This window comes from Stegodyphus dumicola, chromosome 9, assembly GCF_044657685.1.
Source record: "Stegodyphus dumicola isolate Sdum_Otavi_A_Nest chromosome 9, ASM4465768v1".
Classification (NCBI taxonomy): Eukaryota; Metazoa; Arthropoda; class Arachnida; order Araneae; family Eresidae; genus Stegodyphus; species Stegodyphus dumicola.
In genome coordinates this window covers 179,259,674-179,276,840 of record NC_140776.1, presented here as the reverse complement: position 1 = coordinate 179,276,840, position 17,167 = coordinate 179,259,674, and the positions used below count along the sequence as shown (strand labels likewise).

General features: G+C 35.3%; 1 protein-coding gene across 2 annotated transcripts in view; it reads right to left on the bottom strand.

Moving 5' to 3' along the window:
- LOC118202672 (uncharacterized) overlaps window positions 1-17,167 on the bottom strand; it is an 88,597-nt gene that overhangs the window by 57,464 nt on the left and 13,966 nt on the right. For both annotated transcript variants that reach the window (XM_085824397.1, XM_085824398.1), the window contains exons 2-3: window positions 4,063-4,203; window positions 862-1,174 (exon numbers count right to left, since the gene is read on the bottom strand). In XM_085824397.1, coding sequence (XP_085680523.1) covers window positions 862-1,174; window positions 4,063-4,122 — 373 coding nt within the window. In that variant the 5' untranslated portion in view covers window positions 4,123-4,203. The remainder of the gene's footprint in view (window positions 1-861; window positions 1,175-4,062; window positions 4,204-17,167) is intronic.

Here is a 17,167-nt window from a genome sequence, read left to right as displayed (position 1 = left end):
AGACTGGCCTTCGCTGGTCATCGGGGCTCACTTGAAAGCGGTACTCATCACTGAAGACTATTCTACTCCGGTCAGTGACATTCCAGTGCGAATGAGCCCGACACCACTGCAAACGGGCTTGACGTTGTACAGAGGTCAATGGTAGTCTGCGCAAAGGGCGCCGTGACCTCAGCCCCCTTTCTGTGAGCTGTCTGTGAATGGTCCTTGAGGTCACTGAAGCACTAGTTGCACGTACAGTCGATGATAATGATGCATCTGGGGGCTGTGAGTGCCGCTCTGCGATTGCTCGGTCTTCACATTCTGTCATTTCTCTAGGCCTACCGCTTCTTTCCTGACACTGTTTGCGGCATAGGTTTACCCATTCCTGTCAACATCGTCTAATAGTGGCATCATTCCTGCCCTAATGTCGAGCTATTCGCCGATAAGACCAACCGGCTTCTTTGATCCCAGACGACCTCTCTCAAATTATGACATATGCGTATATCGTTCGCGCACCGGAGTACACGGAATGAAATTCGTGAAGAATTTATGACCTGGAATCGTGATTTCTCCTCTTAAATATCCTGCGAGATGCGCAGATCAGATGCGCTGTAGCGACAACCGTTCATTGATTGGCTGCCAAAATGTAAAATTTTGCATTTTCCGTCGAAACCTATATGCATATCAATTTGTGTCCAATTTGCTTTATATCTTCTTGGTGCATCGTGGTGCGTCTTTTTTTTTTTTGTTTTTGTCTAAGAGTGTATATATATATATATATATATAGGTTTTAAATCAGTGACAACTACCTTTCTTAACTTTAATGAATTTAATACTTAATGTGTATTACTAACATCAAATTATTAAAAAATTGATACATACTTAAATTATCATCGCTATCAGATGACGTTTTTTCGCCCATCAGGAAAGGTATCTCCTCCGATTTTAAACTGCATCCCTTCATTATCAAATCGGCAGCGAAACTGATTTCGAGCGGATGGTCTGCTTGATTCTCCAAATTATAGTCCACATTGCTGCTAGTATCGAAACCAGAGGACGGCTGCGTCATGTTTGCTTCGCTCTTTGGGACGATTTTTGTGCCGCTAGTTGTAAAGGCATCTAAAATTTTTGAATAATCATTTGAGAAACCTTCCTTTGAATCCGTTGAGTCCAATAGATTCTCTCTTTCATGCATCTATCGAAAAAAAATTTAAAGTTGTAAGGATTATATTAATTTATTTAACGGTTAAACTTCCTTTCCTATCATTTCTGAATTTCAATTTACAATTTCCGGCCAGAATATAGTTTCAGAATCACGTTTGAATGCAAATTGAGGAAGAGTGGTATTTAACCGCGAAGTTCTACTGTCTTAGTCAGAGAGAGACAGAGATTCTGGCTAGCACGCGTCTGCCTTTTTAGGCTACTCTTTCTTAAGCTATTATTACGTTCGGCCGTACTTTAGGCCCTTGATACCTTCGTAGTTTATTAGCGTTAAGGGGCCAACACCGTCAGAATCTTGATAGCTTCGGCTATATCTTTTTAGTTAAGATTAGTTTAGTTCTTAGTTTCTTAAGTCCGAGTGTCGACTTTATTGTACAACTCCAACTTGAAAGCGGAATTCTGTTAAACATTATTGAATAATAAAGGGTCTAACCCTTTTCAAGTTTTGCTTACTGTCTCACGAACTCAATCGATTATTCGCTTACTAGTTCTTAAGATTCTTCGCATTCAACTGTAACTTAAAGTATACAGTACAGAATCTTACAAAGTCTGTTATTAATATATTGAATCCAAATGCTAAGAAGTATATGAAATTTAATCGACATAACAAAGTAACCGAGGGACTCAGGCGTAGATACCTTGGAAGATGATTCTTTAAGGGAAACTGGGAGTTATTTATGCTACAAACGGAGAAAAATGAAAATTTAGAAAACTGAAGTTGACATATGCGAGAAAAAAGAAAAAAGTATAGAAGGAAAATAATCGTCATAAACTGTTATCGCTGATGAAACTGTCTTTGAGCGTACAGTCCAGCAGGTAGAAATGTTAGTATAAAATCCAATACAGCACCTGAGTGTTTCGTTATAGAATGCGTTGGTAGTTTCCTACTTCAAGTGCAATGGTCATGTATTAAAAGTTACTGGACGCTGCAAAATTACTCGTTTTTTAAAGAAAATTAAGAGAAAGCAAAATAGAAAGGTTTATGACTGTAAACATTTATGATAATCCGTAATTAAAACTGAATATTAAATACAGAAGCTGATGAAGAAATCTAATGCACCAGATAAAAAAGTTTTTTTGCCTATTTAGTAACAATTATTAATGAAAAATATATTAATCATTACTTTTCTAGTTTAAATATGTGCCCCTTCATTAGAATTCAGAACATTAAAACACTGTCTTTGTGTACGATGCAATTTAAACGCAGCTGCAAAGAAGATGAATCTTTAAGGGTTAAAATTCCTTATCGATGAGGAAACAGTCTTTGACCTCATGTCAAAATGTCAAACAGTCTTTGACCATTTAAGGTTCTAACCTCATGTCAAAATTTTCCAAGAATTCTGTATATTTTCAGGATTTTTAAATTGAACTTCAAAATGGATTAAAAGCAGAAAAAATAATTTAAATGTTCAAGTTAGCGATTTTGTAATCAGTAGAAGGAAAAAAAAAAAAAAAAAAAAAAAAAAACGAGATGAAAGCATGTTTATTGTAACTGACTTCGATGGAAGAATGTTATCGATCGAAGTAATAAGAAAATATTTTTGATAATTTATTATAACAAAAGGATAGAAATTGTTATCAGTTCGCTTTATTAATTATCATTTTAGTAAACAAAAAGAGACGCATAATTTTTAATCCAAAGGGGATTTGTCCCTGAAGGACTATTGTTTTCGTTTTGCGATTTTGCGTCGATTCACTACAAACGGCGAATCACTTTTCAAACTGTTGCCACAAAGTATTATCGCCCTGTGTTATATTTAAAGAAATTAAATAATGAAAAACCTGCATAAATGTATGTATATTTCTGGCATTGTGATAAAACAACGATACATAGAGCCATCGAATGTTGAATGACGTAATCTTCCTACGAATATGGGCATGTGGAAGACCAAATTTGAAATTTGGAATTTGTTTTATTGTCAATTTAATATTTTATAAAACTTTGATGAATGTTTGATTAAAAAACTCAAGAATTTCAAAGCGATCCATGGCAACGTTGTACAGAAAAACATTTTTATCTCCAGCGCGTGAGTCTCTGTATCGGAAATTCTAAGATATACTCATTTTAAAACTATTTTGCGATATTGCTGTTGAGCTCAATTTTATGGTTTATGTGCGAAGAACGTGATATTTAATAAATAAATGTAACACACAAAATGTTAAAAAAACGCCCCTTTGGACGTAATTTAAAATTTGAAACATTTCAGATTTTCTTTTCTTTCTTTTTTTACTATTTGTTTTATTTTTTATTAAATTTTTTTTTTCATTTAAAAAAGTGAAAAGATTTGGCACACTGGCGAATTTTGGAAGTAATGATAAAGATTCTCTTTTGATGTTTAATTCTGGAGCCTTGTTGCTCGATGCTGGTAAGATCACTTGTGATTTACAAGTTGTCAGCAATATTTAAGATAGTCGTTGAGACATCTTGTTATTTGTTACATTTTTAATACAGCCTGTTTTTCTGGAACAAATATGATTCAGTGAAATTATTTTTGCTGGGCAAAAATTCAAGCTATTTTGTTTTGCTTTTCGAAATACAGTGTAATTTTTTTATTTATTATATCAATGTTCTGTGTTTCGAAATAAATTGAAAACTGTCATTTTCTTTATCAAGATTTAAAGCAAAATTCTGTCTAATACTTTTATTCAAGCTGGCATACGTTCTTACACAAGCTAGTAATAGCGCGAGATCCCTGTGTCTGGCATATATTATGAGAATTATAACTGTCCCAAAATCCAGAAAGTAACACTTTCTGGATGACATTGATAGAATGTTGGCTTTCTGAGAGTGCATTATCCTTATAAAGTTAAAAATGCTTCGGTAACTGAATGCCTGGAATGTAAATGAAATCAGAAATGTACCTGTGAAGGCTGTTTCGAACTAACGTTGTCATCCTGGTAGCTGCCAGTGCAATCATTCATCGTTCCATTTATGGAGCTATCTGTAGTTTTGATGGAGCCAATAAGAACAAGATGCAGGGGAAATTGAAGTTCTGTATGTAGCTGCATATGTGAAAGAAACAAAGAGTATAAGGTCTTGGAATTAGATTAAATTTGGAAAAAAAAAAAAAAAAAAAAAAAAAAAAAAAAAAAAAAAAAAAACTTATGATAGTTACTCACAAATTCAACCTGTATTCAGGACAAATTTGCTGTCAGACCTACAAAATTATTCTGTATTTATAGCATTATCCTAGACCTGGGCTTCTTAAACTATGGAACATGTACGGCTAATGTTACATTACATTATTTTTGATGGTACAGTTGTAAGGATAATGTTAATTTAGCTAACAGTTAAATTTTGAGTTAAACTTCCTGTCCTATCGCTTCTTAATTTCAACTTACCACTTCCGGCCAGAACGTAGTTTTAGAATCACGTTTGAATGCAAATCGAGGAAGAGTGGTATTTAATCGCGAAGTTCTACTGTCTTAGTTAGAGAGAACCAGAGATTCTGGCTAGCACGCGTCCGCCTTTTTAGGCTACTCTCTCTTAAGCTATTATTACGCTTGGCCGTAATCTGGATGAGTACAATCACCCCTCTTAATTTGTAAAAACAATTTAGAATCACCCTGTATATACCCACCTCCCTTATCCGGCTTAAAAGATATATACATATTTGGTAGTGCGGACTGCAATAAAAATGAGAGGTGCACAACATAGATGTTATAGCAGTTCCATGTACAAAATCTCAACGCTGTACGGCTAATCTTTTTTGAGTTATGCGAAACATATAACGTACGTACTTCAGTACAGTAGGAGTAACAGACGTACGTACGGGGGTACAGTAGAAGGAAAAAGCACCCAGACCTGGCTAACGCATAAGTTGCCTTATATATATATATATATATATATATATATAAAAGTTAAGCGCTCCAACCCCTAAAGGTGAACCAAGGAGGAATAACCTTCCCGGTCAATGCAGGGGACTTATATGTTAACACAGTCTGGGTTTATTGTATGCAAAGTCAGGCGTGGACGGCCACACATTCACCAACAAAGAGAAGAAAATGCAACGTAGTGCGTCCCCAAGTGTTGATCAAGGGAAACGAAATCGCCAACGACAACCTTCGAAATCTCACCGTGTAATAACTCCATAGCCAAAAAGACAGATAACGCAACTTAAATACGGTCTCTGCAGAGCCTGAACCATGGAGGTAGGAAGTAAGACCTTTTCTCACCTCCATGGTCTGAACTTACCACCGTATAAACCAGTGGTCGCCAAATTTATGAAGTTTCTGGGCTAATCCTACTAATCATAGTCTAAACTATCCTTTTTAAATCCTTACTGTGAGCTACCCAAAAGAACTACCAACTTCTTTTTGAAAAATCTACATTTCTAGTAAATATGAAATCAGTTTTAATTAAACTGTATATAACAAAAAGAAATTGAAATTGAATTGTAAATAAGAAAGAAACTGATATAATATAATGTAATTTATAAAAAATGTTATAATAGAATTTTTGATTAGACTGGTTAACATTAATGAGGCGGATGGAACTCTTTTATGTCATCAACAAGTTTTTTAATGCTGGAAGAGTAGATAGTGGCTGCCATTCGAATATAGTTGTTCAAGTATTCATCAGCGAGTCTGTTTTTGTATTTATTTTTAATAAATTTCATACTGGAAAAAGAAATCTGACACACATATGTACAGCTGAACATTGCCTTCACTTTGAGACGAACCTGGACCAAAACTGGGTATTTTTCCTCAAGGAACAATTTCCTCAAGGCAAAGTAGTTTCATAGCTTGAAGAAAGCGATTTTACAGATAAATCATTTTGAAAAATCAATCAGTTCCAACTCCACTGCAACAGTGTCTTCTTGTCAACGTCAGCTCAGTGGAAGAATCAATTTTAGACAACCGAAGATTTCCCTGAACCGAAGATAGTTAATGCGATCTACCGAAGATGTCCACGCGAACTGCTAGTAGTTCGCGATCGACAGTTTGGCGCTTACCGCTATAAACGATACGAGGTTCTAGTCCTCTGAAGACTGGTTTTATAACACCGAGGTCGAGAACTACGTAACAGATCCTAGCCACTAGCTTCACCGGTTTTACCGGCGTCGAGACGACACGCAAAAAAATCGGCTAAATGTATTCGGGAACGTTAAAAATGGATACTTTCAATGAAACATAATACCCGGAAATTTTGCGATTATAATTCTTCCTTTAATTCGTACAACGAAGTGATAATAAATTATTTAAAATCCATCCATATTCTTTGCTTTTACGTCAATATTTCTTCTACGAGGTTTGCTATCTTCATCATTCTACCCAAGTATTACCTAAATAAGTACTTCTAAATACAGCTAATAGATGGCACCACATGCACAAGCCGCGTTTTTCAGCATTGCATAAAAGAATACACTGGCAAATCCAAAGAAAAATTTTACAAAATATTTTGCTTTGAAATTTGCTTTTATTGAAAAAGGGTGATTTTAATTAGAATCCTAGATATTAATAACGGGGAACTAAAATGTTATAGGCATCATAAAGCATTCTAATTTTCTCAGCGATTCTCAGAAAGTATTTTATATGTTACATAAGAAACGGGAATCGAAAGACGATTACATTGCCTTTGCCGAAAAAATATTAATCTATATCAATTTTTGTATCATTAGTTGCTTCGGAAAATGAAAGAAGAAAGGTTTAGAAATTGTCAATTTGATGAGCATCATTTTGAAAATACCTCCGATTTTAAAATTTAGATACTCCATGTAATAAAATTATTATGATTTGCGTCTAGTATGTGGCAACACTTCCATATGCTACTATGATTTGTAACTTGCGTGGGGCAGCAGAAATTAATTCCAGATAATCTTCAGCGTGATCTGGAGTGCACTCTAAATGTGTTGTATCTTTGCTTGTAAGTACAGATTAGTACAAATTTAATTAAGAGCTCGCACGGGCTTCCTGGGCCTCATTAATGAAAATTAAATTTATTTGAGAATTATCCTCAATATCTGAGGTTTGTTCATGTTTCCCAGGAAAAACAACTTTTATTAACTAACAATTCACAAATTAGCTACAAAGTCTTAAAAACTAGAAAAATTATTGATTTTTCAAAATTAGTAATCCATGTTTCAGTAGTGATGGGATTCTTTGCTTATTGTGCATTATACGTTCGAAACTGTGCAATACTTAATAATTGTTGTATTTTTCAATCCTGTGTTTGAATTATCAGAATGAAAGTGACTTGCGAAACAAAAATTGATACTTTCTTGTTAGAGCAGTTACTGACTGGACAAAATTCGGAATTTTAATCGCTCATTATGTAAAGAGTAAATAGAAATTTCACCAACGGCCTATACGGCATTATAAAAGAAAGTTTCAAAAATTATTCAGGAAAAATTGCATAAAATTTGAAAAAAAAAAAAAAAAAAAAAAAAAAAAAAAAAAAAAAAAACTGTTGGATTTTAGCTAGTGAATGCTTTAACCTGATTAAATTTAGAAAAATATTTTATTCATGCATTTTACAATTAAATGAAAATAAATTTCAGCGAGAACGTTTAGATTCTGTGGAATATCACGAATTATTCCAATTTGATTTTTTTCCTTAATTTGCATTTAACATTTTACGTTTGCTTATTCAAATGCTGATGTCAAACACGTTTTCAGTTACAGACAAGAAATTTGTTGATACTAGTACTAGAAACCTTTTATGACATCCTGGATGTAAATTACAGTTTGAAACCTGCTAAATTATTGCATGGTTTATGGAATTCAGTGAGCGATTCCAACGTGAGTAAAAGCATTATCTCCTTGTGAATAAATAAAAGATCAATGGTATGAATTATGATTTGATCGAAGTTAGAGCATAATTTAATTTACGTCCCTTGTTTTTGGTACTAAATCATATCATTTGACTATACAGCATATTTATTTTGGATCTTTTTAATCGCATCCCTTATTTTCGGTAAATAGATATTAACGCTAAAAGTTATTTCTGTTTTAGTAGCCTTGTTTCAGGCTTTGAGCTTTTTAATGCGATACGTAACGAAAAAGCTTCTTTGAATGGTATTTTGTCCAGTGTTTCATTTCTGCCTTTATCGTCTAAATATTCAAAATTTTCTGAATCTAAAAATTAGAATCTGGCGATATTCTAGAGAGTTTTTTCCCTTCTTTTTTTATGAGGCGTGGGAGGGGAGGAGAGAGATTTGAAGACAGGTTAAAGCTATAAATTATTCCCCCTGATTTTAAGCATTCACATTTTGTTTTAAAGGTAGCTGATAGATGACGCCACTAACAGGAGTTAGGTTTTTGAATTGTTAGATAGAGGTTTTCAAGTGGAGCTGAGGAGCACGGAGAGGATTCTACTGCTGAGAAGCAAGTATGCAACGAGAACACAGTTTCCTAAATATTTTTGAAGCAAGTATTTAAAACATTAATTTGATTATACAAATATTATAGCAGTCACATGTCTTTTCAAGAACCCCGCCAAACTACGTCAGTGGGCCCTTGCATGCTAGTTCAAATCGTATATATAAGCTATACGAATCTACGAAAGCTAGGCCCACCAGCGCCGCTGAACACTGGTAGTTCAGTCCGGGGTTCGAGTCCCGGCGAACGGGCTGGCTGCATGGGCGTTTTCGTGGTTTTCCCCATGTGTAACGTGGATACGAGCCAGTTTCCCTTAAAAAGACCTCCACGGGGCAGCCCTCCCTTTCCGTGTAGTGCCTGAGGGCGGAGCATGTAATAAACAAAATCTGAGAAAGCTGTAGTTACATTAAATGTAATATTGGCTTCCTATATTTGCTGCTTTCGCAAAGGATTTCCTTAACCCTTAAAGTGCAGATGTTCATTTTCTGTTACGTAAACACAGAGGAGGGGTCTCTCTCAGACGCGCTCTAATTTATGCATTTTAAAAATAATGTACCATTGTTATTATATAAGCATTAATGCACTTTTCTTGTTATATTGAAGTAATTATTTCTTTTTAAAACTCTAAAATTCATGCATTAAAAATTAATTTTTAAATCATATACGGAAAAGTACGAAACACTTTAATAAATAAAATAAACACTACTTTCTTGCAAATGCGTATAACTAAACTATTTAATAAATTTTCCATCTACAGAACCTGGATTATATAAAATAATGCAAAAAAAGTATGATGTATAAAAGACTATTAAAAATTTGCAGCACATTATTTTAAGCATTTTCAACACAATTTTTAGCAAATACTCTTGTCACATTCATTTATATATTGGATTCTTGCAGCTGAAACATAGATAGATAGTTTTTCTAGGGAGACAAAGAAAACATATTTTACACTTTTTATGGGTATCAGCTACATCTGGGCTTGAATAGATTCCGCTGGAAACTCCTAACCCTCTCTGAATACACATTTTTATTTCTCCGTTTACAGTTTGGTTTTGAAGCCTCCGTTCCATATGTGATTTCACTAATTCCGATGATAACTGCACCAAAATATCAGTTTTTTCCATTGATATATCGCCTTGTTATTCGACTTGTAGAATGTTTAGAACATTTTTCATCCAATGCATCTACACCTCCTTTAGTCAAATTGCAAAATGTTATTATTTCTGGTTTTCCAGTTTCAAGGTCTTCTGATTTCGAATGATGCATTAAAGAAATGAGAATAACACTTTTTACTTTTTGAGGCACGTATAAAACGAGAGTCATTCTATCTGTGAATGCATAAAGGGAAAATATTTCACTTTTCGTTTTATTTGGAAAAAAAATCACTTCGTATTTCTGTCTTATTATTTTTTTCATAGTACGTCAAATCTCTAGAGTTAAGTTCTTTTACAAGTTCTCGACACTCAAGTAGTGATAAAGCCATCGCTTTCCTCGTGCGAGAGAAAAGTAACTTGAACGCAGAGGGAAGGTCTATATGACCGCGACCCAATTAAAAAAAATATTTAAAAAAAAAAAAAAAAAAAAAACTGGAAGGCGAATTTTAGAACATTTTCGCGCATGCCTAGTATGTATTTTGAATTCAGAATTTCTTTTGAGCGCGAAATTCGGAGTATTTTCTTAGTATGTAATTTAAAATTTAGAATTTTTGATTGGTGTAGACGATAATAGATGGTAGAGATGCAGTTATTTTAAACAATAATTCGAGAGCATTTCGAGAATTCGTTACTTTTCGTTCTTCGGCTGAGTGGAGTGGATGGATTACCCCTTTTCAGGTAAGTGAAAGTATTTATATTTTTCAGTGTTTTGTAACGATTTTAAGTGTTTGAAACTTACTGTGCTTTTGAAACGATTTTTAGCTTTTCAAATTATGTTTTTGTAAGGACGGGATTTTTATACTTTAAAATTTTTTGGAAGTGAAAGTACTAATTTTTCAGGGTTTTGTAAGGATTTTATATTCTTTAAACTTACTATGTTTTTGAAACGATTTAAGTTTTTAAAGTTATTAGGTTTTTTTTGAAAGGAATTCCAGTTTTAAAAATTTCCCACTTATTTGTTTGGCGCTTTTTACAAGAGTAAGAAGAATTGGATTTCTGTCAATTTTCTTTGAATTTTTAAGTAAAAATAGGTCAATGTGTACATGGATAAAGTCAAGGTAGTGCGCAATGCCAATTTTGTGCGATTCTGGTATGTTTTTTTAAGTGAAAAATAGGTCGATGTGTACATGGATAAAGTCAAGGGAGTGCGCAATGCCATTTTATGTGCAATTCTGGGATTTTTTTTAAAGTGAAAACAGGTCGATGTATACATGGTTTGTGCAATAGGTCGATGTGTACGAGTTTGTGCAATTCTTAAAAACGAGTCAAGCAGTGGGTTATTGTGCCCTTTCCCCAATTTTTTTATAGGTCAATGCATTTTAATTCTTCAGTGTTTTGTAATGCTTTTAAGTTTTTTAAGCTTACTTAACCATGTTTGTTTTTTTAAATTATTAAGCTGTTTTTAAAGGATTTTCAGTTTTCAAAATTTTGCTTCAACTTTTATTTTGTATTTATTTTAACTGTTCACCATTGTAAATGTCGCGCCTTGTGTAGTGTCTTCTGGAGAGGTTGCAAATCCACGAGACAAGACGCGAGAGCGCCTCGCGATGCACTGGACGACGCACAGAGCGCAGCTCCCGACTCTTCGGTTAAGTCGTTCCCGGAGCTTAACACGCTCTCTCGACGATGCGCTAACCGCGATACACTAAGAGACTCTTCGATGCCCTCGACGACCCGCTCGGCACTGTCTGGCCGGCTGTCAACTCGATCGTCTCCGCACGGACGAACTAGATCGCACTCTAGACGAGGCTCACACTCTCGCCCTTTCGACGAGGCACACTCTCTGAGACACACTAACGGACTGCGGACCAGCAGGGTTTATATAGCTTTCGGCTTGTGTTCGAGAACATTCTAGGCTAAACCGGTAAGAATTCGTTCCAGAAGGCTCTCCATCCGTCCATGTTATATCGCCAATTTTGTCGTCAAATATCGCCAAATGGGCGATTCCTTGCCAAATATGACAACCCTGCCTTCCCTATGGTAACCCTAAAACTGCTTTGTGAAGAAGCCATCTTACTGCGCCTGTACATTTCGTAACAATACGTTCACATGCAAAAGATTTAGTATCACAAGAGCAATAGGAGCTCATTGGTTCATTTTCGAAACCCCAACCTCTGTGGCTACGTTGATGTGCACTTGTGAAATATGCTCCCGGGATGCTCTCCATCAAAATTGGGGGTGGAACTGACCAAAGTCGTACTGTCACCTGTGCAGTGCCGACGACAGGCGCAATCTTGCAGTCCATGCCACCATGAGTTTCGTGGCCTTGTTCTGATGTCACTATCAGACAACTGAGAAAAGTCATAACAACAACAGTATCGTTTATTCATATGTCATTAATCAGCTTTATTTTATATAATCACTTCATCTCTGGCAAACAAAAACGAAATCTTAACATTTCTCAGTAATGTATAAGAACAATACTTTTTGATAAATTTAGGCTATCGCGTTTTTCACATTATTTGGCGCTTTTTTTCCAGCTAAAGCCAACATTTTAGGGCAGAATTTCAGCTTGCTCGTTGTGCAGGCAAGCCTCCGCATTTATTCAACATCAAGTCTGTTCACTGCGACCGCTCAATGACAGAGCGAAATTGAGGACTACAACCGGTTTCTCTTTCTTCTGCTATTGGGCTCCGAAGGTGTAGGTCGTTCTTCTGTCTGTCTTGACCCCGGTTGACGTGTGCGCTATGGTTTTTTTGTTCTTTTTGACTGCCATCTCCATATTGTGTGTAGAGTAATGTATTTCACCGAGTAAATAAATTGGTACTGAAGATTCAACTAAAATTATCTAGATGTTGACTCCTGCAGTAAATTAACGAGGTTCTACGACTCTTCAAAAATATATTGGAATTCAATTATCCTCGAAAGGACTTCATGTGCACGTGTTTCACTTACTTGATGATGCCCCCCCGGGGGTCGACGTAGAGAACTCTGCGAAGCTACTGGCTAGGATCTGTACCTAGGCAGTCTCGGCCACGGGGGTATAAAATCACGAGCCTGGCGGTTCCAGAGCCCGGGGTTGGGTCATTTGTATGGTCTGACCTCGGGGGAAAAACGTAAGACGTATACCAGATGGTTCTGTAGCTTGGTGTTGGACGGCACCACGGTGTGGGACGGCACCGAGTTTGCTAGGTAATGTCCTGATGGGACGCGCTGCCCGTGTAGTACTGGCGGGAGCATTAACGACCGGTCAAGTCCATCAGGTTTTCAGTCACGCCTCCGCCGAAGTGCCGAGAACAGGGAGTGGTGACCCCTCGGTCCCGGCCCAGTAAGCGGAGGTTTTCGGAGTTATTTCAGTCTGAGGTAGATCCGGTTTGGGGCCCGGCTCCTCAGACTATAAGGAATTAGATTAAAACTCCTAAGTGGTCTTCGTAATAGTTGGGTTGAGGCTAAGTCGTGGTTTGGCTTCCCACAACTCCAGCCCATTAAATCGAATTCGATTTGTGGCCAACCTGTCATGACCTCCCCCTGCCTGATATGGGGGTTCACAGTAGGTCGATTCTCCCAGTTGCGCAACTGAGCGCAGGAGGGATGTAAAAATTTTGTTGTTGTTACTTGATGATGCGAATATTCGCCTCGTGTTTCTTCAAAAATATATTGGAATAATCAGTCAACTCCATTTCCTCCGTTATAAAATTTGATTTTTTTTATCATGAAGCTTTGTTTAAAGACGATGCACTGAGATTTACTTTGATTGGAATATTACGCATTTCTTGTACGAAAGGTTATGTTTCAAAATGGTAGGATTGTTTCTTTCTGCTGCTGTATGATCACGGTATTCTTCTTCTGTCTGGCGATATTTACTTAATTTATGCTGGTATTAATACAAAATTTTATGATGTCAAGATATAATAAATATTCCTTAATTCGCACTATTTGAAGTGTCATCCCTTGGGGGTAAGTTACTTTAATTTTATATTTCTTTAAGATCACACACCTCATTTTTTATTAGACTCGTATGATACGCATTAATTCAACCCGTTCCAAGTTCCAAGCAAATTTAGGACTATTTTAGCAAATACTTCACGGCTACAGTTTGAAAACTTCTGAATGGCAACATCATTAAAGACGCATCCCACCAAGAATTTCTCCAAAAGCAACCATAAAGAGGAGAAATTGCTAAGAAATTCAAGATATTATGCATTCTTTTCCAACTCATAAAGTCGCTAATGGCGGGGAAAAGTCGTAATGCTTCGTGACTGCTCGGTCAACGGCTCGGCATCGATTCTATCCTCGAACACGGGACATTAACTGTTTTCTAAAATAAATCAAGATCTATATTATCATTATTGCGGCTACCTGCTTGCTGTTTACGTTTAAGACCAAGAAATTTAGTTTATCAAGCAGAATTGTTGGCAATTAAAATGGCTTTATCCTGGATCAAGAAATTATCCGTGGAATATTACATTAATTTATACTCAGATGCCTGAGCTGCTGTTATGCCGCTCTTTCGCCCCTTTGAAAAGAATAATATTGTTAAGGGGGCTCATACACCTTTAAACCCCTCATGATCTTCGAATATGTGACTGTTGCAAGAATTGGGATATTTTATTTTTTTTAAAAGCAATTACTTGTAACTTTTTACAGCTGACTACATAACATAGCTGCTTTAGGAACTAGTAACCAGAAAGTTTATGTTGCCACAAATATTTTTGTAATTTCATCGACTTTGTGACAAAAGTTTTCGTCATGTTCCCACCTTGCGCGCATGATATTTTAAAAATGGCTAATGGTACATACTTGAAATTTGATGGTATTCTTTATATGGGCACTATTTTCTAACTGAACGAACAATCTGATGAATATTTTAATATTGAAAAATTTTATGCACGAAAACATAACAGATTTTTTTAACAAAATACATTTTATAAACTCAACTCCAATTAAAATAAAAATTTAACATGAAATTCTTAGAAATTTTGGTTCACAGTAGGTTCCAAATGTTATAAAAGCTATATATTAAATATGGAATTAAATTATGCAACAGAATGTTTTAAACTGTGTGCGCAAGATGGAAACATGACGAAATATTTTATCAAAAAGCGGATTAAATTATAAAAATATTTGTGGCAACAAAAACAGTCTGATTACTATTTCCGAAAGCAGCTATATTATGTAGTCAGCTGTAAAAAAATGGAAGTAATTGCTTTTAAAATAAATAAGTGATCCCAACTCTTGCAACAGTCACATATTCGAAGATCTTATGAGTTTTAAGGTGTACGAGTCCTCTTAATGTAATTAAGCATATATATTTAGAACTACTAAAGAAGCATATTTTGAATTTACATTGGATCAAAGCTCACGCTGGTCATTATGGAAATGAGAGAGCTCTAGCGAAAGAAGCCTCCCTGGGGGCTGTAACCGAAAAGGATTTTATTCAAAATTCGAAAAAGAAGACATGTACTATAATATATGACAAGCTTATTAAAGATTGGAAAAATTTATGGGATCTCTCTCTGAAAGAAACAAAAACTATCTAAAATGTTTAAAAATTAGAGGGAAAAAAAAAAAAAAAAAAAAAAAAAAAAAAAAAATGGGAATTTTTGGAGATGCAGATGTTAATTAAATTCTCACTGCACATGGAAGGTCCCCTGCTTACTTAAAAAGTTTCCACCTCCAGGAAAATGATATATGTAAAGCTTGTAATAAATTCGGCGATTCAAAGCATTTCGTCGAGGACTGTTGTCCGACTGGAAGTGTGAGAGAAAAATATAAATTTGCGAAGTTTGAGGATTTATTTAGTAATTATAAAACGTTTAGAAAATTTGCAAGAAATATTATGCAAACTGTGAATGAGAATAAGAAGAATACTGGTATGGAGATATAACAAAGCAGAAAATCATAATGAAAACCGCGCGAACGGGCTAGCTGCATGGGCATTTCCGTGGTTTTCCCCATGTGTAACGTGTATACGAGCCAGTTTCCCTTAGAAAGTCCTCCACGAAGGCATCCCTCCCTTTAGGCAGATAGCCCTCGTGTGCTTTGCCATAATTAAATAATCCAATCCATAATGAAAACAGAAATAATTGAGGTAACTTATAAATTTGAGATGAATTTTGATAATATAAAGAAGATTTCAATAATAATAATTGAAAGTAAAACTTATAAAGATTTTAAACTTCAGAAAAAAGACAGAAATGGAAACGACGCATTTATATACTAATTCACCGAAAGTGTTTGGAATGTATGTATCTACTTTACTTTTTTTTTTTTTTTTTTGTTGTTGTTATGCCTTTGTGGTTTGGCCTGTCCCCTCATAGCCATATGGCAGGTTTCGCCTGCTAGGTGGGCCGGGGGGCCAGTGCTTAGAACTAACTAACTAACTAACCTGCTTGCTGTTTCCTTCTTGAAAACCTGCTGCCTTCTTTTAGGAGATTTATTTTCGAGAAGTGGGGATAAGGGAAAAGCGGTTTTGGTTTGGTTTATTTGGTTACGGGAAAGCACACTAGGGCTGTCTGCGTAAGAGGAGAGATGGCTTCCTGAGTAACTTTATAAGGGAAATTGACTCGTATAGGTATTGCACAAGGGATAAACCCTTTGGCACGAGCTATTATATTTTTATAATTCTTTTAACTGAAAACTCTAGAAATTGAATGTTGTCCATTGTTTTGTGGGTGGTGGTCGCACTGTGAAACTAGCGCGCGTTTAGGACTTTGAAACTTACTGAGGTAGTAGGGGGGAAAAACTTACTGTTTTCCTTGCGCGTTTCCAATAAATGACGAAATTTACGAATAAGAAAAAAAAAAAAAAAAAAAAAAAAAAAAAATGTATGGGAGAAGTGCATTATATGTAAATTTTTTATATTATTTTACAAAGTAAATCGTCAGAAAAAAATTTAAAAAATAAACATTTATGTAATTTTTCGGTACTATTCAGTTTCGAGGGCCGTAAAAAACCGCCAAACTATTGTTAATGAGAATGCTGCCAAAAATAATTGCGGCAACCCTAATAATTTCGGCAAGAAAGGAAGTATAATAGTATAACTATCTAAGATTGATTTTTCAATTTAGACGAAAGGTTAATTTCATATAATACTTTTTTATTATTCTAATTTATATGAAAAAGGCTAAACATGACTGAATGGAAGCATAAGAGTCAATAACTATTTCAGATCATTATTATAATTTATATAAAAATTGCTAAACATAACTGAATGGATGCCTGCATCGCTATTTCGCTACCGACTTATCGCTAAAGCATAATTTCATCTCGTTGGTTGTTCAAACGTAATTTTCCATAATGAATGATGTCTTTTCTTTGAAAATATTCAGAATCAGAATTCAGAAGTGCAGAATCGCTCACTTATTTGTTTGCCTCTTTTTACAAGGGTAAACACAATTGGATTTTTGTCAATTTTATTTTATTTTTTAAATGAAAATAGGTCGATGTGTACATAAATAAAGTCGAGGGTGTGCGCAGTGCCATTTTTGTGCAATTCTGGGATTTTTTTTAAAGTTAAAAATAGGTCGATATACACATGGATACCGAGT